The sequence below is a fragment of the Bombina bombina genome, chromosome 7, assembly GCF_027579735.1.
Source record: "Bombina bombina isolate aBomBom1 chromosome 7, aBomBom1.pri, whole genome shotgun sequence".
NCBI classification, from domain to species: Eukaryota; Metazoa; Chordata; class Amphibia; order Anura; family Bombinatoridae; genus Bombina; species Bombina bombina.
The window spans coordinates 185,914,539-185,940,867 of NC_069505.1; the positions used below are offsets into that span (position 1 = coordinate 185,914,539).

At 41.1% G+C, this 26,329-nt stretch overlaps 2 protein-coding genes across 2 annotated transcripts in view; one reads left to right on the forward strand and one right to left on the reverse strand.

Annotated features, from left to right (window-relative positions):
- Nucleotides 1–9,949, reverse strand: part of CTSD (cathepsin D) — a 79,773-nt gene extending 69,824 nt beyond the window's left edge. Inside the window, exon 1 of the mRNA XM_053720482.1 lies at nucleotides 9,768–9,949. Within this exon, the coding sequence (XP_053576457.1) occupies nucleotides 9,768–9,835 (68 nt within the window). The 5' untranslated portion in view covers nucleotides 9,836–9,949. The remainder of the gene's footprint in view (nucleotides 1–9,767) is intronic.
- Nucleotides 1–26,329, forward strand: part of LOC128666090 (synaptotagmin-1) — a 192,802-nt gene that overhangs the window by 15,480 nt on the left and 150,993 nt on the right. The window lies entirely within an intron of this gene.

The window sequence follows — 26,329 nt, forward strand, 5'->3', positions numbered from 1 at the left end:
AGACACACGGGTGCCTGACAGGAATTTAGAGGCATGATAAAAAAATAAAATACAAAGCTTATAACTTGGTGTTTGCAGACAAAGTGACAACATTAATACCCAGGAGGTTTCATTATTCAATCTTCAGGGATTTAATGAGAAAAAAAAATGTCTTCACTGACTGCACCTACAGGTCGGTGCTGGTTTTTTTTTTTTTTATCATTTTAACAGCAATGCACTGATCTGGCAGACATCCATTTTGTAACAAACTAAAGTTTTTTTTTATTATTATTATTTTTTTTAAACTTAAAGGGACAGTCTAGTCAAAATTAAACTTTCATGGTTAAGACAGGGCGTGCAATGTTGAACAATTTTCCAATGTACTTTTATCATCAAATCTGCTTGGTATCCTAATTTCTAAGCTCTTGAAGGCCGCCTCTTGTCTCAGTGCATTTTGACCGTTTTGCACAGCTAAACAGCACAAGTTCAGGTGTGCCATATAGATAACATTGTGCTCACTCCCGTGGAGTTATTTATGTGTCAGCACTGATTGGCTAAAATACAAGTCTGTAAATAGCACTGAGATAAGGTGGCAGTCTACAGAGGCTTAGATACAAGGTAATCACAGAGGTAAAACATGTATTAAAGGGACAGTCAAGTTAAAAAAAACAAAACAAAAAAACCCCTCATGATTTAAATAGGGCATGTAATTTTAAACAACTTTCCAATTTACTTTTATCACCAATTTTGCTTTGTTCTCTTGGTATTCTTAGTTGAAAGCTAAACCTAGGAGGTTCATATGCTAATTTCTTAGACCTTGAAGGCTGCCTCTAATCTGAAAGCATTTTGACTTTTTTCACCACTAGAGGGTGTTAGTTCATGTGTTTCATATAGATAACATTGAGCTCAGGTACATGAAGCTCCTAGAAGTCAGCAATGATTGGGTAAAACTGCAAGTCAGTCAAAAGAACTGAAATAAGGGGGCAGTTTGCAGAGGCTTAGATACAAGGTAATCACAGAGGTAAATAGTATATTAACTGTGTTGGTTATGGGGGGACTGGGTAATAAAGAGATTATCTACCTTTTTAAACAACAAAAATTCTGGTGTTTACTGTCCCTTTAATATAACAGTATTTGTTATGTAAAACTGGGGAATGGGTAATAAAGGGATTGGCTATTATAAAAATTCTAGAGTAGACTGTACCTTTAAGGGCTCGATATATCAAGCTGGGGCAGACAGGGACGTACATATTCACCCCAGCTTGCCTCTGGCAGGCAGAAATCCGCTGGCGGAATTTTCCTTTGCACGCAAGCACTATTTTGGGTTCACTTGCAATGCTGCCCCCTGCCCGCGCACATCCAATCACACACGGGCAGGAGCTGTCCATCTCCCCGGTGGCAAGAAGCAGCAGTCTGATGACCGTTGCTTGATAAATACTGACTGCAGGTTCACTTGTCGTAGTGAGGCAAAGGGCTTGATAAATCGAGCCCAAGTGGTCAGTTCTAAACAACCTCATTTAAATAACAGGGTCATTTTGTTTTTGCCTTTAAGATTGTGCATTTGTGTCTCTATAAATTGTTCTTTATAACTGAAATATAAACCTAAATGTTTGCAAGACTCCTTTGTAGTACACAGAATAGGAGGATGTCACAAAACAATATGTAAAAAAAATAATTAAATTAAAAAAAAAAAATCTTTCACTCTGGAAAGCTGATGTAAAGGTAGCAAAACAAAGTAGAATTTTTAAGAAACCGATTTAGTGCGTTGGGGAAAAGCATTTTCTGTATGGCAGAAATGCAGGACCAGTCAACACATTAGATTTGCATAATCAACAAATGCAAGATAACAAGACAATGCAATAGCACTTAGTCTGAACTTCAAATGAGTAGTAGATTTTTTTATAACAAATTTGAAAGTTATGTATATTTCCACTCCCCTTGTACCATGTGATAGCAATCAGCCAATCACAAATTAATATACGTATAGTCTGTGAATTCTTGCACATGCCCAGTAGGATCTGGTGACTCAAAAATTGTAAATATAAAAGACTGTGCACATTTTTTTTAATGGAAGTAAATTGGAAAGTTGCTTAAAATTACACGCTGTATCTAAATCATGAAAATTTGATTTAACTTGAGTGTCCCTTTAATAATTGCTGTGAATAGGGGAATTCAGGGAGCTGTTAGTTGAATTAGTTAATAAACAATTTAAATAATGACAGGAGAAATGTCACAAGGTCTGACAGAATGAAGTCAGACAAAAGAACTGCCCAAGAAGTTATCACATTATCACTTTACAGCTCTTATGTTAAAGGGATAGAATGATCAAAATCGAAACGCGCATGAGAGCATTTCAATATGAAATAAAAGCATTTTTGCAATATACGTCCATTACCAAAAATATTTCTAGCAAAAGTTATTACTGTTTTTCTGCAGCATACCCACATATGCTGTGAGGGCCCATGCACCAGTAAACAAGCTCAGAGAGCTGAAGATAGTGAGAATTCTGCCAGTGAAGATGTCATTTGTGTCATACAAGCCCCACCACTGACTCTCTGAGAAGGTGTAGTGCTTAAAAACTGGTGCACGGCCCTCACAGGATATGTGCATATGCCATAGAAAAACATTAATACATTTTAGTAGAAGCATTTTTGCCAATGGAAGTATATTGCAAACATGATTCTATTTCATATTGAAAATACGCACATGCACTTTTCAGTGTTGACCTTTCTATCCCTTTAAGTATTCCTGTGCTCTGCAGCCCACAAAATAATTATAAAACAATGCACACAAAGTTTACATCAGATGCCACACGACCATACACATAAATAAATACATATATACAGAGGATACATGACACACACTTACTGGGACACAGGAACCAACACAGTTACAGCCACCTACTCATAACTATAACAAAAGGCCTCTCTAATGTCATATTACAGAGTTTTATCTAGGGGTATATTCACCCTGTTCTGTCTATACACTTTTACCTTGACAGCACATTGGCTGGAACTTGTCACATGGATAGGTACATTGTTGCAAACAGTGATCATTTGTAGCCAGTACATTGTATTTTACAAGATACAAAGTTTTAATATTTGAAACATCCTATACGCGGAGCTCCCATAAAGCTACTGCCTAGAGAAATTCTGTTCTGAGAACAGGACTTTTACACCCCCAAATATGACTCCCCTTTTTGTTCCTCTGGATACAAACACTTATATTGTTCACATACATGAATCAACCCCCATACTGATTGTTACAGTTAAATCATGTTGCATGTGATATTTTACCACTTTAAACTCTCATTACCAGGTACATATTCTTTTTCAAGCAGCAGAGTGTATTTCAGCATGCACAATACTGCTCAGTACTACTATATACTCACACAGGCTCAGCACTCCCTATAAGATCAAGCACAATACTGCTCACTACATACTCAGTACTACTGTATATATACACACACACAGGCTCAGTACTCACTATAAGATCAGGCACAATACTGCTCACTACATACTCAGTACTACTGTATATACACACACAGGCTCAGTACTCACTATAGGATCAGGCACAATACTGCTCACTACATACTCAGTACTACTGTATATACAAACACAGGCTCAGTACTCCCTATAAGATCAGGCACAATACTGCTCACTACATACTCAGTACTACTGTATATACACACACAGGCTCAGTACTCCCTATAAGATCAGGCACAATACTGCTCACTACATACTCAGTACTACTGTATATACACACACAGGCTCAGTACTCACTATAAGATCAGGCACAATACTGCTCACTACATACTCAGTACTACTGTATATACACACACAGGCTCAGTACTCCCTATAAGATCAGGCATAATACTGCTCACTACATACTCAGTACTACTGTATATACACACACAGGCTCAGTACTCACTATAAGATCAGGCACAATACTGCTCACTACATACTCAGTACTACTGTATATACACACACAGGCTCAGTACTCCCTATAAGATCAGGCATAATACTGCTCACTACATACTCAGTACTACTGTATATACACACACAGGCTCAGCACTCCCTATAAGATCAAGAACAATACTGCTCACTACATACTCAGTACTACTGTATATATACACACACACAGGCTCAGTACTCACTATAAGATCAGGCACAATACTGCTCACTACATACTCAGTACTACTGTATATATACACACACAGGCTCAGTACTCGCTATAAGATCATGCACAATACCGCTCACTGCATACTCAGTACTACTATATAAACACAAAGGCTCAGCACTCCCTATAAGAGAAGGCACAATACGTCTCACAACATACTCAGTACTACTGTATATACACACACAGGCTCAGTACTCCCTATAAGAGCAGGCACAATACCGCTCAGTACTACTGTATATACACACACAGGCTCAGTACTCCCTATAAGATCAGGCACAATACTGCTCACTACATACTCAGTACTACTGTATATACACACACAGGCTCAGCACTCCCTATAAGATCAGGCACAATACCGCTCACTACATACTCAGTACTACTGTATATACACACACAGGCTCAGTACTCCCTATAAGATCAGGCACAATACTGCTCAGTGCATACTCAGTACTACTGTATAATGTATATACACACAGAGAGACTCAGCACTCCCTATAAGAGCAGGTACAATACCGCTCACTACATACTCGGTACTACTGTATATACACACACAGGCTCAGTACTCCCTATAAGAGCAGGTACAATACTACTCACTACATACTCAGTACTACTGTATAAACACACACAGGCTCAGTACTCCCTATACGATCAGGCACAATACTGCTCACTACATACTCCGTACTACTCTATATATACACACACACACACACACACACACACACACACAGGCTCAGTACTCCCTATAAGATCAGGCACAATACTGCTCAGTACATACTCAGTACTACTGTATAATGTATATACACACAGAGAGACTCAGCACTCCCTATAAGAGCAGGTACAATACCGCTCACTACATACTCGGTACTACTGTATATACACACACAGGCTCAGTACTCCCTATAACAGCAGGTACAATACTACTCACTACATACTCAGTACTACTGTATAAACACACACAGGCTCAGTACTCCCTATAAGAGCAGGTACAATACTACTCACTACATACTCAGTACTACTGTATATACACACACAGGCTCAGCACTCCCTATAAGATCAGGCACAATACTGCTCACTACATACTCAGTACTACTGTATATACACACACAGGCTCAGCACTCACTATAAGATCAGGCACAATACCGCTCACTACATACTAAGTACTACTCTATATACACACACAGGCTCAGTACTCCCTATAATATCAGGCACAATACTGCTCAGTACTACTGTATATACACACACAGGCTCAGCACTCACTATAAGATCAGGCACAATACCGCTCACTACATACTAAGTACTACTCTATATACACACACACAGGCTCAGTACTCCCTATAAGATCAGGCACAATACTGCTCAGTACATACTCAGTACTACTGTATAATGTATATACACACAGACAGACCCAGCACTCCCTATAAGAGCAGGTACAATACCGCTCACTACATACTCAGTACTACTGTATATACACACACAGGCTCAGTACTCCCTATAAGAGCAGGTACAATACTACTCACTACATACTCAGTACTACTGTATATACAGTTACACATACAGGCTCAGTACTCCCTATAAGAGCAGGTACAATACTACTCACTACATACTCAGTACTACTGTATATACACACACAGGCTCAGTACTTCCTATAAGATCAGGTACAATACTACTCACTACTCAGTACTACTCTATATATACACACACACAGGCTCAGCACTCCCTATACGATCAGGCACAATACTCAGTACTACTGTATATATACACACAGGCTCAGCACTCCCTATAAGATCAGGCACAATACTGCTCACTACATACTCAGTACTACTGTATATACACACACACACAGGCTCAGCACTCACTATAAGATCAGGCACAATACCGCTCACTACATACTAAGAACTACTCTATATACACACACAGGCTCAGTACTCCCTATAAGATCAGGCACAATACTGCTCAGTACATACTCAGTACTACTGTATAATGTATATACACACACAGGCTCAGTACTCCCTATAAGAGCAGGCACAATACCGCTCAGTACTACTGTATATACACACACAGGCTCAGTACTCCCTATAAGATCAGGCACAATACTGCTCACTACATACTCAGTACTACTGTATATACACACACAGGCTCAGCACTCCCTATAAGATCAGGCACAATACCGCTCACTACATACTCAGTACTACTGTATATACACACACAGGCTCAGTACTCCCTATAAGATCAGGCACAATACTGCTCAGTGCATACTCAGTACTACTGTATAATGTATATACACACAGAGAGACTCAGCACTCCCTATAAGAGCAGGTACAATACCGCTCACTACATACTCGGTACTACTGTATATACACACACAGGCTCAGTACTCCCTATAAGAGCAGGTACAATACTACTCACTACATACTCAGTACTACTGTATAAACACACACAGGCTCAGTACTCCCTATAAGAGCAGGTACAATACTACTCACTACATACTCAGTACTACTGTATATACACACACACAGGCTCAGTACTCCCTATAAGAGCAGGTACAATACTACTCACTACATACTCAGTACTACTGTATATACACACACAGGCTCAGTACTTCCTATAAGATCAGGCACAATACTGCTCACTACATACTCAGTACTACTGTATATACACACACAGGCTCAGCACTCCCTATAAGATCAGGCACAATACCGCTCACTACATACTCAGTACTACTGTATATACACACACAGGCTCAGTACTCCCTATAAGATCAGGCACAATACTGCTCAGTGCATACTCAGTACTACTGTATAATGTATATACACACAGAGAGACTCAGCACTCCCTATAAGAGCAGGTACAATACCGCTCACTACATACTCGGTACTACTGTATATACACACACAGGCTCAGTACTCCCTATAAGAGCAGGTACAATACTACTCACTACATACTCAATACTACTGTATAAACACACACAGGCTCAGTACTTCCTATAAGAGCAGGTACAATACTACTCACTACATACTCAGTACTACTGTATATACACACACACAGGCTCAGTACTCCCTATAAGAGCAGGTACAATACTACTCACTACATACTCAGTACTACTCATATATATATATATATACACACACACACAGGCTCAGCACTCCCTATACGATCAGGCACAATACTGCTCACTACATACTCCGTACTACTCTATATATACACACACACACAGGCTCAGTACTCCCTATAAGATCAGGCACAATACTGCTCAGTACATACTCAGTACTACTGTATAATGTATATACACACAGAGAGACTCAGCACTCCCTATAAGAGCAGGTACAATACCGCTCACTACATACTCGGTACTACTGTATATACACACACAGGCTCAGTACTCCCTATAAGAGCAGGTACAATACTACTCACTACATACTCAGTACTACTGTATATACAGTTACACATACAGGCTCAGTACTCCCTATAAGAGCAGGTACAATACTACTCACTACATACTCAGTACTACTGTATATACACACACAGGCTCAGTACTTCCTATAAGATCAGGTACAATACTACTCACTACTCAGTACTACTCTATATATACACACACACAGGCTCAGCACTCCCTATACGATCAGGCACAATACTCAGTACTACTGTATATATACACACAGGCTCAGCACTCCCTATAAGATCAGGCACAATACTGCTCACTACATACTCAGTACTACTGTATATACACACACACACAGGCTCAGCACTCACTATAAGATCAGGCACAATACCGCTCACTACATACTAAGTACTACTCTATATACACACACAGGCTCAGTACTCCCTATAAGATCAGGCACAATACTGCTCAGTACATACTCAGTACTACTGTATAATGTATATACACACACAGGCTCAGTACTCCCTATAAGAGCAGGTACAATACTACTCACTACATACTCAGCACTACTGTATATACACACACAGGCTCAGTACTCCCTATAAGAGCAGGTACAATACTACTCAGTACATACTCAGTACTACTGTATATACACACACTGGCTCAGTACTTCTTATAAGATCAGGTACAATACTACTCACTACATACTCAGTACTACTCTATATATACACACACAGGTTCAGCACTCCCTATACGATCAGGCACAATACTGCTCACTACATACTCAGCACTACTCTATATATACACACACAGGCTCAGCACTCCATATAAATACAGGTACAATACTGCTCACTACATACTCAGTACTACTGTATATACACACACACAGGCTCAGCACTCCCTATAAGAACAGGCACAATACCGCTCACTACATACTCAGTACTACTGTATATACACACACACAGGCTCAGCACTCCCTATAAGAACAGGCACAATACCGCTCACTACATACTCAGTACTACTGTATATACACACACAGGCTCAGCATTCCCTATAAGATCAAGCACAATACTGCTCACTACATACTCAGTACTACTGTATATACACACACAGGCTCAGCACTCCCTATAAGAACAGGCACAATACCGCTCACTACATACTCAGTACTACTGTATATACACACACAGGCTCAGTACTCACTATAAGATCAGGTACAATACTGCTCACTACATACTCAGTGCTACTGTATATACACACACAGGCTCAGTACTCCCTATAAGATCAGGCACAATACTGCTCAGTACTACTGTATATACACACACAGGCTCTGTACTCCCTATAAGATCAGGCACAATACTGCTCACTATATAATCAGTACTACTGTATACACACAGGTTCAGTACTCCCTATAAGATCAAGCACAATACTGCTCAGTACTACTGTATATACATACACACAGACTCAGCACTCCCTATAAGATCAGGCACAATACTGCTCAGTACTAATGTATATACATACACACAGACTCCGCACTCCCTATAAGAGCAGGTACAATACTACTCACTACATACTCAGTACTACTGTAGATACACACACAGGCTCAGCACTTCATATAAGATCAGGCACAAATCAATACTGCTCACTACAGGGTCAGCACTTCATATAAGAGCAGGCACAAATCAATACTGCTCACTACAGGCTCAGCACTCCCTATAAGATCAGGCACAGTAATGCTCACTACAGGCTCAGCACTCCATATAAGATCAGGTACAATACTGCTCAGTACATAGTACTACTGTATATACACACACAGGCTCAGTACTCCCTATAAGATCAGGTACAATACTGCTCACTAAATACTCAGCACTACTGTATATACACACACAGGCTCAGTACTCCCTATAAGATCAGGTACAATACTGCTCACTAAATACTCAGCACTACTGTATATACACACACAGACTGAGCACTCCCTATAAGAGCAGGCACAATACTACTCACTAAATACTCAGTACTACTGTATATACACACACAGGGCTCTACTCCCTATAAGATCAGGTACAATACTGCTCAGTACTACTGTATATACACACAGACTGAGCACTCCCTATAAGATCAGGTACAATACTACTCAGTACTACTTTATATACACACACAGGTTCAGCACTCACTATAAGATCAGGCACAATACTGCTCACTATATACACAGTACTCCCGAGTCCCTACCTACCTGATCAGGGAAGACCCAGGGTGTATCAGGGGGCAGAGTAACAGCGTACATATGAGTAGCCCGTTCATGATAGCAGCAGACTGAGTGAGCAGCTTAGCTCCCAGGTGTTATAAATGTCCTTTGTACAGCTTCAGCCGTCAGCTCAGCAATGACCCAGCACTCTCTCTTGCATGTGATGTGTCAGCTGACTCTCGTGTCACATGACTCGGGGGAGGGACACCGGTAGGTCACATGACACCAGGTTTGTTTGAGTTGAGACTAGTGGTGGCGGGTTGTGCATTGCAATGTTCTGCAGGTCAGACTCACTCAGGGTGAGGGTTTATGTTTTGGGACGATTTGTATTAATCACATAATATAAAGTTATTTAACCTGCTTTATCTTCACTGCTGAGACTATTTGCACCTGTCTCCAGGTATGGGAAGCTTTTATTTTATGAAACCTTATTTAAACTATCCTTATTATGATTTCTTAGCAGATTTGGCAATTAAAAAAAAATGTTTTTGGACAGACAGTTCCTGAAAAAATGAAGTAACTTAGGAATTGAAGAAATTACTTATTTTGTTGCGTTACTTCCAGTCCCATCTGTAGTCCCATCATTTTTATTTTTAAAAATAAAGGGCCCTGGATATCTGCAGCTGTCTGATTCAGAATTCTTTTTATAAATATATAAATTTATAAGTTGAAAGCACCTGAATGTAATACACTGGAAGGTAAAATCTGAGTTTAGCGTTCTAAATTATTTTCTTGACCATATCGCATTATTTTACTTAAACAATAGGTATGGGGTTTCAGGTGAGGGCTACTAACAATACTGCAGTGTTTGTGTCTCCAGGAACAAAAAGGGGAGCCATATTTTGGGGTATAAAGTCCCTGTTTTCCCCTTAGACTTTCCCCAGCCAGCCAGCTCTGCTCACCTACATGGTACATTGTATCAAACCCTCAGCCTACAGGTTTTTATACATTTGTAACTGTTTACTGTACACAGACACTGTCAGTACCCACTGTACAAACTGCTGAGAAAATAATGCTCACACATCACAGCCTTAAAGGGCAGTATAGCACCTGGTCACACAGCCTTAAAAGGGACAGGCAAAAACTCACACAGCCTTCAAAGGGTCAACTAGCACCACATGCACACCATCCTAAAGGGACAGATCACAGTAATGTTCACGCAGCGCAACCTTAAAGGGCAGCTGGACAACTGCGCACACAGTCTTAAAGGGACAGATCACAGTAATGTTCATGCAGCGCAACTTTAAAGGGCAGCTCGGCACCTGCTCACGTACTTGTAAAGGGGCAGGTACACATAACCTTTAGTGGGTAAACATGCACAGTTTTAAAGGGAGCTATAGTATGCATCCACACGTGATGCACGCAGCCTTAAAGGGACACTCTGTCTTAACAGGACAGTGGCACGTGCACGCACAGAAACACACAGAGCACTCACAGCCTTTAAAGGGACAACTTGCACCACATGCACACAGCATTAAAGGGACAGATCACAGTAATGTTCAGGCAGCCCAACCTTAAAGGGCACCTCAACATCTGCGCACAGAGCCCTAAAGGGACAGAGCACAGTAATGTTCACGCAGTGCAACCTTAAAGGGCAGCTCAACACCTGCGCACAGAGACTTAAAGGACAGATCAAAGTAATGTTCACGCAGTGCAACCTTAAAGGTCAGCTTGGCACCAGCGTGCACAGTCTTAAAGGGACATATTACAGTAATGTTCACACAGCGCAACCGTAAAGGGCAGCTTGGCACCTACACACACAGTCTTAAAGGGATAGATCACAGTAATGTTCACGCAGTGCAACCTTTAAGGGCAGCTCGACACCTGCGCACGCCGCACAGAGCCTTAAAGGGGCAGGCACACACATCCTTTAGTGGGTAAACACGCACAGTTTTAAAGGGATCAATAGTATGCATTCACACGCAACACACACAGCCTTAAAGGGACACTATCTTAAAGGGACAGGGGCACGTGCGCAAACACACACCGCACTCACACGGTCTTTAAAAGGACAACGTACACCATACAAGGACAACTTACACCATACACAGACAGCGTTAAAGGATCAGCTCACACCATGCACACCTAGCGCAGTCTTAAAGGGCACCTTACCACCTGCTCACACAGTCTTAAAGGGGCAGGCACACACAACCTTTAGTGGGTAAAGTCACACCACATGTACAGTCTTAAAGGGAGAGAAAACAGTATAAATGCACACGCAACGCACACAGCCTTAAAGTAACACTCTGTCTTAAAGGGACAGAACCACTTGGACACACACACGCAGAGCACTCACAGTCTTTAAGGGACAGACTTTAAAGCACACCAAAATGCACAAAGGGGGCACTCAGTGTTAAAGTGACAGATGCACACACAGCCTTTAAAGGGGCAGGTCCCACCATATACACACATTTTTAATTATAGGCTGTGTGTGTTGCATGCAGATGTTTACTGTTATCGCTCCCTTTAAGACTGTGCGTGTGGTGTGACTTTACCCACTAAAGGTTGTGTGTTCCTGCCCCTTTAAGACTGTGTGAGCAGGTGGTGAGCTGCCCTTTAAGGCTGCACTAGGTGTGCATGATGTGAGCTGATCATTTAATGCTGCGCGCAAGTTGTTCATTTAACGACTGTGAGTGCGGTGTGTGTGTGCGCACGTGCCCCTGTCCCTTTAAGACACCGCGTCCCTTTGCCTCTGTATGCATACTATTGTTCCCTTTAAAAGTGTGCATGTTTACCCACTAAAGGTTGTGTGTGCCTGCCCCTTTAAGACTGTGTGAGCAGGTGCCAAGCTGTCCTTTAAGGTTGCCCTGTATGAAAATTACTGTAATCTGTCCCTTTAAGACTGTGTGAGCAGGTGCTGAGCTGCCCTTTATGGTTGCGCTGCGTTTTCATTACTGTCATCTGTCCCTTTAAGGCTCTGTGTGCAGGTGTTGTGCTGCCCTTTAAAGTGAAGGTAAACCTTGATGAATGAAAGCCCGTTTTTTAAAAATACTATTAAAAACAGGGGCACTTTCATTCATCAAAGTTTACAAAGCAGCCGTTTTGATTAAAAACTTACCTCTCTTCTTTGCACAGCCTGAGCAGCTTCCCCCACCCGGAGATCCTCTCTTCACGCGTCATCAATGACTAATCCAGCTTCCTCCAATCACAGCTTTCCCCCCAGGGTAGTCATTGCCTGAGGCCATGCTGTGATTAGAGGAAGCTGGATTAGTCATTGATGACGTCTGAAGAGAGGATCTCCGGGTGGGGGAAGCTGCTCTGGCTGTGAAAAAAACAAAGGTAAGTTTTTAATCAAAAAGGATGCCTTCTAAACTCTGATGAATGAAAGTGCCCCTGTTTTTAAAAGTATGTTTAAAAAACAGGCTTTCATTCATCAAAGTTTACCTTCACTTTAAAGTTGTGCTGCGTGGACATTACTGTAATCTGTCCCTTTAAGGCTCTGTGAGCAGGTGCTGAGGTGCCCTTTAAGGTTGCGCTGCGTGAACATTACTGTCATCTGTCCCTTTAGGGCTATGTGCACAGGTGTTGAGCTGCCCTTTAAGGTTGCGCTGCATGAACGTTACTATGATCTGTCCCTTTAAGTCTGTGTGCATGTGATGCAAGTTGTCCCTTTAAAGGATGTGAGTTCTCTGTGTGTGTGTGCATGCATGTGCCACTGTCCTGTTAAGACAGAGCCCCTTTAAGGCTGCACTAGGTGTGCATGGTGTGAGCTGATCTTTTAACGCTCTGTGTGTATGGTGCAAGTTGTCCTTTAAAGACTGTGAGTGAAGTGTGTGTGCATGTGCCACTGTCCTGTTAAGACAGAGCATCCCTTTAAGACTGTGTGCGTTGCTTGTGGATGCATACTAGCTTTACCCACTAAAGGTTGTGTGTGCCTGCCCCTTTAAGACTGTGATCAAGTGTCGAGCTGCCCTTTAAGGTTACACTGTGTGAACTGTCCCTTTAAGGCTCTGTGTGCAGGTGCTGATGTGTCCTTTAAGGTTGTGCTGCCTGAACATTACTGTGATCTGTCCTTTTAATGCTATGTGCTTGTTTTGCAAGTCGTCCCTTTAAAGGCTGTGAGTGCTCTGTGTGTTTGTGTGCGTGCACGTGCCACTGTCCTGTTAAGACAGAGTGTCCCTTTAAGGCTGCGTGCATCACGTGTGGATGCATACTATCGCTCCCTTTAAAACTGTGCATGTTTACCCACTAAAGGTGTGTGCAAGTGTGTTAAAGTGTGCGCAAGAGGCACCAAGCTACTCCAACCCTAAAGTCCCTCAAATTAGGGAAAAAAAGATATGTGAAAGAATGAAAAAAAGGAGAAGCGCTAATAAAAGCTAAAGGTGCTAAATTGAGAACAGATTAGAAATAATTGCTATGCAAACAAATTGAGATAAAATAAGATAAATTTACTTGCTTTGCAAATATAATTAAAACAAACAATCATAGAAGTACATATCCTGCAAAAAAATGTAAAAATGAAAAAACATAGAGAATTTAAGAATCGGACGTCTCCGATGTATAAAAAACACAGAATTAAAATAAATACTACTGTTGCCAATATAAACCTTGTCTCAGTATTATGTAGAGGAATTCGGCATAAAAACTAAAGTCCTCAGATGACTTCAAAAGAGAACCAAAGCCGGGTAAATGCAAACCCGTTTTTACCTTCAGGTGTACCGTCCGTGTATTAAGAATCACCTCCGTGAGGCGTATGCGTATCCCGTGACGTCACTGATCGGGAGGCGTCGTCTCTGTAGGGATATCCTATTGGTCTGGATAACTTTGCAGATGAACTATAGCGGCTGCTATATTGTAGATGGTGAACCCCGCTCTTAGTGCAGGATCGCACGCAGGGTCACAGTATATCCAGATTTCTTTTGTAGACCTTATAGTGAACGGACTTTGATGTGTGACTTGAAACCGGCTTTAACTTAAGCGCATGGCCCTTCACAATGTAGTCCTCGTGTTCTCCGTGGGTAGCTGAAAAAACTTGTCACTCCAATAAAGAATTAAAGTCCTTATAGACAATATATGAAGTGTAAGGCAGCTGTAACTTTCATCAACGCGTTTCTCCCTCTTACAGGGCTTTCTCAAGATGAACACGAGGACTACATTGTGAAGGGCCATGCGCTTAAGTTAAAGCCGGTTTCAAGTCACACATCAAAGTTCGTTCACTATAAGGTCTACAAAAGAAATCTGGATATACTGTGACCCTGCGTGCGATCCTGCACTAAGAGCGGGGGTTCACCATCTACAATATAGCAGCCGCTATAGTTCATCTGTCAAGTTATCCTGACCAATAGGATTTCCCTACAGAGACGACGCCTCCCGATCAGTGACGTCACGGGATACGCATACGCCTCACGGAGGTGATTCTTAATACACGGACGGTACACCTGAAGGTAAAAACGGGTTTGCATTTACCCGGCTTTGGTTCTCTTTTGAAGTCATCTGAGGACTTTAGTTTTTATGCCGACTTCCTCTACATAATACTGAGACAAGGTTTATATTGGCAACAGTAGTATTTATTTTAATTCTGTGTTTTTTATACATCGGAGACGTCCGATTCTTAAATTCTCTATGTTTTTTCATTTTTACATTTTTTTGCAGGATATGTATTTCTATGATTGTTTCTTTTAATTATATTTGCAAAGCAAGTAAATTTATCTTATTTTATCTCAATTCGTTTGCATAGCAATTATTTCTAATCTGTTCTCAATTTAGCACCTTTAGCTTTTATTAGCGCTTCTCCTTTTTTTCATTCTTTTACCCACTAAAGGTTGTGTGTGCCTGCTCCTTTACGAGTATGTGAGCAGGTGCCAAGCTGCCCTTTAAAGTTGCGCTGCGTGAACATTACTGCCATCTGCCCCTTTAAGACTGTGTGTGCAGTTGTCAAGCTGCCCTTTAAGGTTGAGCTGCGTGAACATTACTGCGCTCTGTCCCTTTAAAACGGTGTGCGTGTGGTGCTAGTTGACCCTTTGAAGGCTGTGTGACCAGGTGCTATACTGCCCTTTAAGGCTGTGATGTGTGAGCATTATTTTCTCAGCAGTTTGTACAGTGGGTACTGACAGTGTCTGTGTACAGTAAACAGTTACAAATGTATAAAAACCTGTAGGCTGAGGGTTTGATACAATGTACCATGTAGGTGAGCAGAGCTGGCTGGCTGGGGAAAGTCTAAGGGGAAAACAGGGACTTTATACCCCAAAATATGGCTCCCCTTTTTGTTCCTGGAGACACAAACACAGCGGTATTGTTGGAAGCCCTCACCTGAACCCCCACGCCAATTTTTTAAGTAAAATAATGCTATATGGTCGAGAAATAATTTAGAACGCTAAACTCAGATTTTACCCCACTGGAAATAGCTAAAAGCTTATAGTAAAAGTGATCACTACAGATTGGACATATACTGAGTCTGTGATGGGTCAGTTTGTGTCATTATTGATAAATACATGCTACGGTGGCATATGTACATATGCTCCATGCTCACCTGACCATCACACCCATATGAGCTTGTTGCACATCACATCCCAAAACAATGGGCATTATTTGCCCCCCTCCCCCTTGGTGGTATACCAGCTGTTACTTTTCTGGAAAGACTTTCCACAAGGTTTTGGAGTACAGTATGTCTATAGGAATTTGTGCCTATTCAGCCAACAGGGCATTTGTGAGGTCAGACACTGATGTTGGACAAGATCTGCCTTGTAAAAGATGTTCCAATTCAAAGGTGTTCTATGGGGATGAATTCAGGGCTATGTTCAGGCCACTCAAGTTCCTCCAAACCGAACTCATCAAACCATGCGTTCATGGACCTCACTTTGTGCACAGGGCACAATTATGCTAGAACAGGAATCACCTTCCCCAAACTGTTGCCACAAAGTTGAAAGATCCCAATTGTCTAAGATGTCTTTGTAGGATGTAGCATTTTAAAGGGCCAGTAAACCTACAAAATAAGGTTATATAATTCTGCAAATAGTGCAGAATTATCTAACATTAGCTTAGCGCCAACTTTAAAGATCAAAGGATTTCAGATATATTTTATTTAAAAATTGGATTTTTCTACACGCCACTGCTGGCTCTTCTGAGCGGGTCTTTCTTTTCCTAAGCGCATCGCGGGCACGCTGTCTAGTCACAGCCGGCCAGATTGCGGCATTAAACTGAATGTAGCTCGCTCCTGCTACCAGACCAGAGCGGGAGCGAGCTACATTTAGATTAATAGCCCGATCGGGCCGGCTGTGACTAGACAGCGTGCCCATGATGTGCTTAGGAAAAGAAAGACCCGCTCAGTAGAGCCAGGAGCAGTGTGTAGAAAAACCCAATTTTGAAATAAAATATATCTGAAATCCTTTGATCTTTAAAGTTGGCGCTAAGCTAATGTTAGTTAATTCTACACTGTGTGCAGAATTATATAACATTATTATTTGCATATTGGCTATATTCTTAGACCAGTTATATCTATCGCTGATGCTGCTGCTGCCTCTATATTTTGGTTGGACAGTTTAGCTCAGCAGTTGTCTTTAGACCCAGAATTATCTAACATTATTCTCTTCAACATGAAAATCATTTTATTTGCGATGCTATCTTTTGATGTTGTGAAACCTAACATCAAAACTTTGTCTTTAGCTATTCTTGCTAGAAGAGCTTTATGGCTTAAATCTTGGAATGCTGACATGGTATCTAAACAAGATTGCTATCTCTTTCTTTTCAAGGTAAAGAATCTTTTTGGTTCTCCAAGCCTTATAAGAAACCAAATCCTGCCCCTAAACCTCCATGAAGGTGTGGGCCTCAATCCAGTTCTTCTGGTAGGGTGCAGACTAAAGCTATTTTAAAGAGTTTATATAGACTCTGTCCAGAATCAGTGGATTCAGAATATAATTTATCAGGGGTATCGAATAGGATTCAGAATATAATTTATCAGGGGTATCGAATAGGATTCAGAATAAGACCTACCTTGGAAAGATTCTTTCTTACCCATGTACCCAAAAAAACCCAGTAAAAGCTCAAGCCTTTCTGAAATGTGTTTTAGATCTAGAATTTTCAGGAGTAATTGTCCCAGTTCCACAGCAGGAACAATGATTGGGTTTTCATTCAAATCTATTCATTGTACCAAAGAAGGAAAATTCTTTCAGACCAATTTTAGATCTGAAAACTTTAAATCGTTTTGTAAGAGTCCCAACTTTCAAGATGTTCAGCATGGTCACTTTATGTCCACAATAGACATACAGGACGCTTACCTTCACATCAGATTCATCCAGATCACTATAGTTTTCTGAGATTCTCTTTTCTAAACAAGCATTACCAATTTGTCACTCTTCCGTTTGGCTTGGCAACAGCACCAAAAATATTTTTAAGAGTTCTAGGTGCCCTTCTATCTGTAATCAGAGAGCAGGGTATTGCAGTGTTTCCTTATTTGGACAATATTTTGGTACTAGCTCAATCTTTTCATTTAGCTGAAATCTCACATGAAACAACTTCTGTTGTTTTTTCAAAGACATGGTTGGAGGATCATTTACCAAAGAGTTTCTTGATTCCTCAGACAAAGGTCACCTTTTTATGTTTCCAGATAGATTCAGTGTCCATGACTCTATCCCTAATAGAGAAGAGACGTTTGAGATTGGTTTCAGCTTGTCCAAACCTTCAGTCTCTATCATTCCCTTCAGTGGCTATGTGCATGGAAGTTTTAGGTCTCATGATTGCAGCATTAGACGCGATCCCTTTTGCCCGTTTTCATATGAGACCTCTACAGCTTTGCATGTTGCACCAATGGTGCAGGGATTATACTTAGATATTAAATCTTATATACCTAAATCCCAACACTCAACTCTCTGTGACTTGGTTTTTTAACCATCACCTTATTGTTCAAGAGGCCTCCTTTGTTCATCCTACCTAGACTGTGATCACAAAAGATGCAAGTCTCACAGGTTGGGGAGCTGTTAGGAGATCTCTGACAGAAAAATTAGTTTGGAATCCTCAAGAGGCAAGGTTAACAATCAATATCTTAGAACTCCGTGCTATTTTCAGAGCTCTTCGTGCTTGGCCTCTATTAAAGAGAGAATTGTATATTTTGGCTTCAAACAGACAATGTCACAACAGTGGCATCATATGTCAATCATCAAGGGGGACTTGCAGTCTCCTAACAATGAAAGACGTATATCTAATACTTTCTTGGGCGGAATCCAACTCTTGTCTAATCACTGCAATTCATATAACAGGTGTAGACAATTGGGAAGCGGATTATCTCAGCCCGTCAGTCTCTACATCCGGTGGGAGTGGTCTCTCCATCCAGATGTGTTCTATCAGATTGTGCAGATGTGGGGTTTTCCAGACATAGATCTGATGGCTTCTCATCTAAACAAGAATTTTCCCAGATAACTCTCAGGTCCAGGGATCCTCACGATGGAATTTATGGATACTCTAGCAGTTCCATGGTTTTACCAACCTGCTTAAATGTTTCCACCTCTGGTTCTTCTTACAAGAGTGATCTCAAAGATCATAATGAAACAATCTTATGTGTTTTAATAGCACCAGCATGGCCTCACAGGTTCTGGTATGCGGACCTTGTCCGAATGTCCAGTTGCCAACTTTGGTCACTTCCTCTAAGACCAGACCTTCTGTCTCAAGGCCTGTTTTTCCATCCGGATGTCAAATCTCTAAATTTGAAGGCATGGAAATTGAACACTTGGTCCTTAGTCATAGAGGTTTCTCTGACTCTGTGATTAACACTATGATACAGGCTCATAAACCCATTTCAAGGAAAATATTTCACTAGGTTTGGAAAATCTATATTTGATGGGTGTTCAACTCATGATTATTCTTGGCATTCTTTTAAAATTCCTAGGATTCAACAGTTTCTTGAGGATGGTTTGGATAAAGGTTTGTCTGCCAATACTTTGAAAGGACAAATTTCTTCTCTTTCTGTTTTATTTCACAGAAAGATTGCTAATCTTCTTTATGTTCACTGTTTCGTACAGGCTTTGACTCGTATCAAACCTGTTATTAAATATATCGCTCCTTCTTGGAATCTAAATTTGTTATTAAAGACTTTGCAGGCTCCTCCTCTTGAGCATATACATTCTTTAGACATTAAAGTGTTATTTTTCTTGGCTATATCTTCTGCTAGAAGAGTTTCTGAACTGTCTGCTCTCTCTTGCGAGTCTCCTTATCTGATTTTCCATCAAGATAAAGCTGTTTTGCAGACTTCGTTTACATTTTTGCCTAAAGTTGTAAATTCTAACAACATTAATAGGGAAAGTATTGTTCCTTCCTTGTGTCCTAATCCTAAGAGTACTCTTTACATTCTTTGTATGTGGTACTGGTAAGAGCTTTGAAATATTATGTTGAGGCTACTAAAGATTTCAGAAAGACTTCCAGTCTATTTGTTATTTTTTTCTGGTTCCAGAAAGGTCAGAAAGCCTCTGCCATTTCTTTGGTATCTTTTTTGAAACTTCTGATTCACAAAGCTTATTTGGAGGCGGGGCAGTCTCCGCCTCAGAGAATAACAGCCCATTCTTCAGATCATTTGCCAACATATTGGGCTTTCAAGAATGAAGCTTGTTGAGAAAATCTGCAAAGCAGCCCCTTGGTCTTCTTTGCATACATTTACTAAATTTTACCATTTTTATGTTTTTGCATCTTCAGAAGCAGCCTTTTGGTAGAAAGGTTCTTCAGGCAGCTGTCTGTTTGATTCTAGTGCCTATGATTTTAGCATTTTTAAGAAAATGTAATTATTGTTTTTGGATTTAATTTCTCAGCGGAAATAGCTGTTTTTATTTTATCCCTCCCTCTATAGTTACTCGTGGACTTACACATCTTGGGTATTATATCCCATTAGTAACTCGTGGACTCTTGCCACCTATATGAAAGAAAACATAATTTATGTAAGAACTTACCTAATACATTAATTTCTTTCATGGTGGCGAGAGTCCATGAGACCCACCCATTTTTTGGGGGTTATGATTTTTTTTGTATAAAGCACATTATTTATCCTGTTCCTCTTTTTTATGCTTTTACTCCTTATACACCTCACTACTTTAGCTATACGTTAAACTTAGGTATGAGTGATGTGGGAGGTGTATGTATAGGCATTTGAGGCTTGGGAAACTTTGCCCCCTCCTGGTATGAATGTATATCCCATCACTAACTAGCTCATGGACTCTCGGCACCATGAAAGAAAGGAATTTATTAGGCAAGTTCTTACATAAATTATGCATTACCCATTCCCCAGTTTTGCATAACCAACACAGTTATATACTTTTTACCTCTGTGATTACCTTGTATCTAAGCCTTTGCAGACTGCGCCCTTATCTCAGTTCTTTTGATAGACTTGCATTTTAGCCAATCAGTGCTGACTCCTAGGTAACTCCACAGGCATGAGCACAATGTTATCTATATGGCACACATGAACTAACGCTCTCTAGTTGTGAACATTTTTCAAAATGCACTGAGATAAGAGGCGGCCTTCAATGGCTAAGACATTTGCATATGAGCCTACCTAGATTTAGCTTTCAACTAAGAATACCAAGAGAACAAAGCAAAATTGGTGATAAAAGTAAATTGCAAAGTTGTTTAAAATTACATGTCCCATCTAAATCATGAAAGTTTATTTTTGACTAGACATTCCCTTTAAGATGACCCTTCACTGGAACAAAAGGGCCTAGCTCAACCCTGAAAAACAAGCCCCAGACCATTATCCCTCTTCCAACAAACTTTACTGTAGGCACCATGCATTCTAGTAGGTAGTGTTTCCTGGCATCTGCCATACCCCAGGTGTTTCCAATCAGACTGCCAGATAGTGAAGCGTGATTCTTCAGTCTAGAGCAGGGGTCGCCAACCTTTCTGACCTCAGGGACCTCTAAACTCACAATGTTGAATACCATGGACCACTAACATTATTTTATTTTTTTAAAAGGTAACAAACCTCTATAATGTGTGTGTGTGTGTATATATGTGTATGTATATATATATAGATATATATTAATAATAAATATATATTATATATTATACTATATATATATATATAAAATGAATATATTATATATAATATATATATATATATATATATATATATATATATATTATATATATATATACGTATTTACTCATTTTTAAGAATTATTTTCTGGAATTAACTACTGAATGACAGAACTGAGAGGATACCAAATGACAAATGAAGGGTGAGTGTCAAATTTTGAGCTGGGAACAGAGAGGCAGAAAGTGGGAAAAAATAATTTATGTTTAAAAGGACCACAAGACTTCCACGTTACCTCCCCAGTTAGGAATTATGCAAAACTACTTATGATCATGGACAGACATTGAAGTCATAAATTAAGTTTATATCAGAAAGCTATCAATATGGATGTGAGCTAACCACGGACTGATGTTACTGTCAATTACTATAATACTGGTAGGATATGGCTGATCTGCTGGATGGCAATTACTGGAATTCAGGTGCAATGGCTTTGTGCGCAGGAAAATTATTAGAATGAAAAATCATTTATGTTGAATGAGAAAAAAAAAAAAGAAGATGGAAGGGAGGAAGACAAACAGTGATGAAGTCCATCTGAAGGAATTAGGAAAACTACTACAAAGAGACAGGTAAAGGGAAAGAAAATATATTAAATATAAGAAATAACTTATTTTTTTTAAGATTTTCTTTTTTATATATAATTTAATTCCACTATTTCAAGCCAAGATCTATACCCTAACCTCTTCTGGCTTTAGATCAGAAGCATCTTCCTCTGAGCAGTGCGCGGGCGGGAGGAGTTAAAAATACAATCTAGCTATGCAAGTTGCGCAGAAGTACTACGCAACGTGCATAGGGAGATTGTAATTTAACTCCTCCTCCGTCGGTTTTCACTGATGTCCAGCCAGGCACTGTAGGGAATTGCGGCGCGACGGGGGTGGACACTATCAAGAGGAGGACTAATTTCTGCTTGATGGTGTCAGGGACGACCAACATCCTCTCGTGGACCACCAGTGGTCCACGGACCACTAGTTTGAGACCGCTGGTCTAGAGGACAAGTTTTAAGTGCTCCAGTATCCAGTTGCTGTGGCTTTACATCACTCCAGCGGACGCTTGGCATTGCACATGGTGTGGCTTGTGTACAGCTGCTCAGGCATGGAAACCCATTTCATGAAGTTCTTGTGCTGATGTTGCTTCCAGAGGCAGTTTAGATCTCTGTAGTGAGTGATGCAACAGATAATAAGCGTGTATGCATGTATTATGAGCCTCAGCACTCCCGCTCCGTGTGCCTACAACTTTATTGCTGCTAGTAGAAACTTCCACTTCACAAAGAAAAGCACTTACAGTTGATCGGGGCAGATCTAGTAGGGCAGAAATTACACAAAACTGACTTATGGTAAAGGTGACATCCTATGTCAATCCATGTTTAAAAGCACTGAATTCTTCAGTATGACCCTTTGCACTGCCAATGGTTTGTCTATGGAGATTCCATGGCTGTGTGCTGTGGTTTATGCACCTGTTAGCATTGGGTGTGGCTGAAACACCTGGATTCAATAATTAGTAAGTGGTGCCACATACTTTTTGGCCTTATAGTGCGCACACACACTTTTTATTTAACTTTTTCATAACAGGGCAAATTTGTCTACTAGAAACAACTTTACGGTGTAAACACATTGAAATCATTGCAATTGCGAGATTTCAGTGATGGGAATGGGTCAGGGGGGCATCCCTTTGACACTAGGCACGCCCCCCAGACCCCGATCCCCATTCACAAAGCGCCCTTGGCTTCAGTACAGCCAAATGGCTAGGACTTTTTCATGCTGTCCTAAGTCTCATTCTGTTGTATAGAGCGAAGAGGAATTATTTAATCCACAATGACAGATTGTTTAGTGTTAGGATCAGTCTATACAATTGGTTTTCAAACCTGACCTCAGACCTCCCTAACAGGCCACATTTTGAGGATATCTGAACTGGTGCACAGGTGAAATAATCAGCTGATTAGTAACCATGGTTACTTTACCTGCTCTCACCTAAGGTAATCCTGAAAACCTGGCCTGTTGGGGAGGCCTGAGGACAGGTTTGAAAACCAGTGGTCTATACTGACACTTAGAAGTGGGTGATTTGCTGAGTAGTGCATGACCATAATGTGTCACAAAGGTCCCCATTTCATTAACAAGAAAACAGGGGTTTGTATGCAGGCTTAGTTTTCATTCAACATATTTTTTGTATAGGGGTTCAGGTTTCCATTTGTCTGTCTGGGTTTGAAGCAGTCAAGCCTGGTTTCGACATGCAAATATCTGGATTTGGTGGGGATCAGCCAAAAAGGTGACTTTGTGCATTTGCAATATACTGCATATGCCTACAGTTATTGCTCTCTTGTGTGTGTGTGTCTTTGTGTGGGACTGTGTCTGAGTGTGTGTGTGAGAGTATGTGTCGTTGTGTTTGCACAGTTTTCTTTTTGTGTGAGTTTGTGTGTGAAAGAGTTAGTGTTTTGTGTGTGTAAGAAAGAATGTGTGCGAGTCTGTGTGCCTAGCTTGTGCGTGTGAGAGAGAGAGTGTGTGATAGTGTGTGTGTGAGAGAGAATGGTTTGTGAGTCTGTGTGCTAGTGTGTGTGTGAGAGAGTGCTGTGTGTGTGTCAGTATGTGTCTTTGTGTTTGGCCAGTTTCTTTTTGTGTTGAGTCTGTGTGTGAAAAGAGTGAGTGCATTTGTGTATGTGTGTAAGAGAGAGTGTGTGTGAGAGAGAATGCGTGTGAGTCTGCTAGTGTTGTGAGAGAGTGTGTGAGTGTGTTGTGAGAGAGAATGTGTGTGAGTCTGTATGCTAGTGTGTGTGTGAGAGAGTGTGTGCCTGTGTCAGTATGCTGTCTTTGTCTTTGCCAGTTTCCCCTTTGTGTGAGTCTGTGTGTTAAAGAGTGAGTGTATTTGTGTGTGTGTTGTGAGAGAGAGAATGCGTGTGAGTCTTTGTACTAGTGTGTGTGAGAGATGAGAATGCGTGTGAGTCTTTGTACTAGTGTGTAAGAGAGAGAGAGTGTGTGTGATATTGTGTGTGTGAGAGAGAATGTGTGAGAGGTCTGTGCTAGTGTGTGTGAAAGAGAGAGTGTGCGTGATAAGTGTGTGAGAGAGGGGCGTGTGTGTGAAGAGAGAGAATATGTGTGAGTCTGTGTGCTAGTGTGGTGTGAAAGAGAGAGAAAGAGTGTGCGTGATAGTGTGTTGTGAGAGAGAATGTGTGTGAGTCTGTCTGCTAGTGTGTGTGTGTGAGAGAGTGTGTGTGTCAGTATGTGTCTTTGTGTTTGCCATTTTCTTTTTGTGCGAGTCTGTGTGTGAAAGAGTGAGTGTATTTGTGTGTGTGAGAGAGAGGAAAGCGTAGTGAGGTCTGTGTGCTAGTGGTGTAAGAGAGAGAGTGTGTGTGATAGTGTGTGTGGTGTGAGAGAATGCTGTGTGTGAGTGTGAGAGAGAGAAAGAGTCTGTGCTAGTGTGTGAGAGAGAGTGTGTGTGATAATGTGTGTGTGAGAGAGAGAATGGCCTCTATTTATCAAGCTGTCACCCGCAAATATGCTGGAATTCCGCAGCGTATTTGTGGCGAGCCTGATTCGCCTTAGTTATCAAACCCTACAGACCGGCAAAAGTAGAATTTAGTGACGTAACATACGATCCGCCGTACTCAGTCCGCACAGATCGATGCTTACGTCACTCCAGATGTTCTGAACGCAAGTTCGGCACAATCTGAACTACTTTTGGAAGTTATCAAACTACTACCAGTTACGCTCGGCACATTTCCGGCCCAGCGTACCTGGTTTTCAATCCGCCGCCCTGGAGGCGGCGGATACCCTTAGGAATCAATGGGAGTCGGAGAGCAGCGAAGGAGCTTATAGTGTCCCTTGATGGTGTCCCTTGAATTCCGATTGGCTGATAGAATTCTATCAGCCAATCGGAATAAGGTAGGAAAATCCTATTGGGCTGATGCAATCAGCCAATAGGATTGAGCTTTCATTTCTATTGGCTGATTGGAACAGCCAATAGAATGCGAGCTCAATCCTATTGGCTGATGCATCAGCCAATAGGATTTTTCCTACCTTAATTCGATTGGCTGATAGAATTCTATCAGCCCAATTGGAATTCAAGGGGATGCCATCTTGGATGATGTCCATTTAAAGGACCAATCATTCAGTCCGTCGGATGTCGTTTGAAGAGGATGCTCCGCGTCGGGATGTCTTGAAGATGGAGCCGCGCCGGATGGATGAAGATAGAAGATGCCGTCTGGATGAAGACTTCTGGCCCATCTTGAAGGACCTCTTCTGCCCGGCTTGGATGAAAGACTGCTGCCTGTCTGAGGGACCACTTCGCCGGATTCGTTGAGGACTTCGGCCCGGTTGGGTGAAAGACGTTCCTCAAGGTAGGGTGATCTTCAAGGGGTTAGTGTTAGGTTTTATTAAGGGGGTATTGGGTGGGTTTTAGAGTAGGGTTGGGTGTGTGGGTGGTGGGTTTTAATGTTGGCGGGGTATTGTACTTTTTTTACAGGGTAAAAAGCTGATTACCTTTGGGGCAATAGGCCCCGCAAAAGGCCCTTTTAAGGGCTATTCGTAATTTAGTATAGGGTATGGCTTTTTTATTA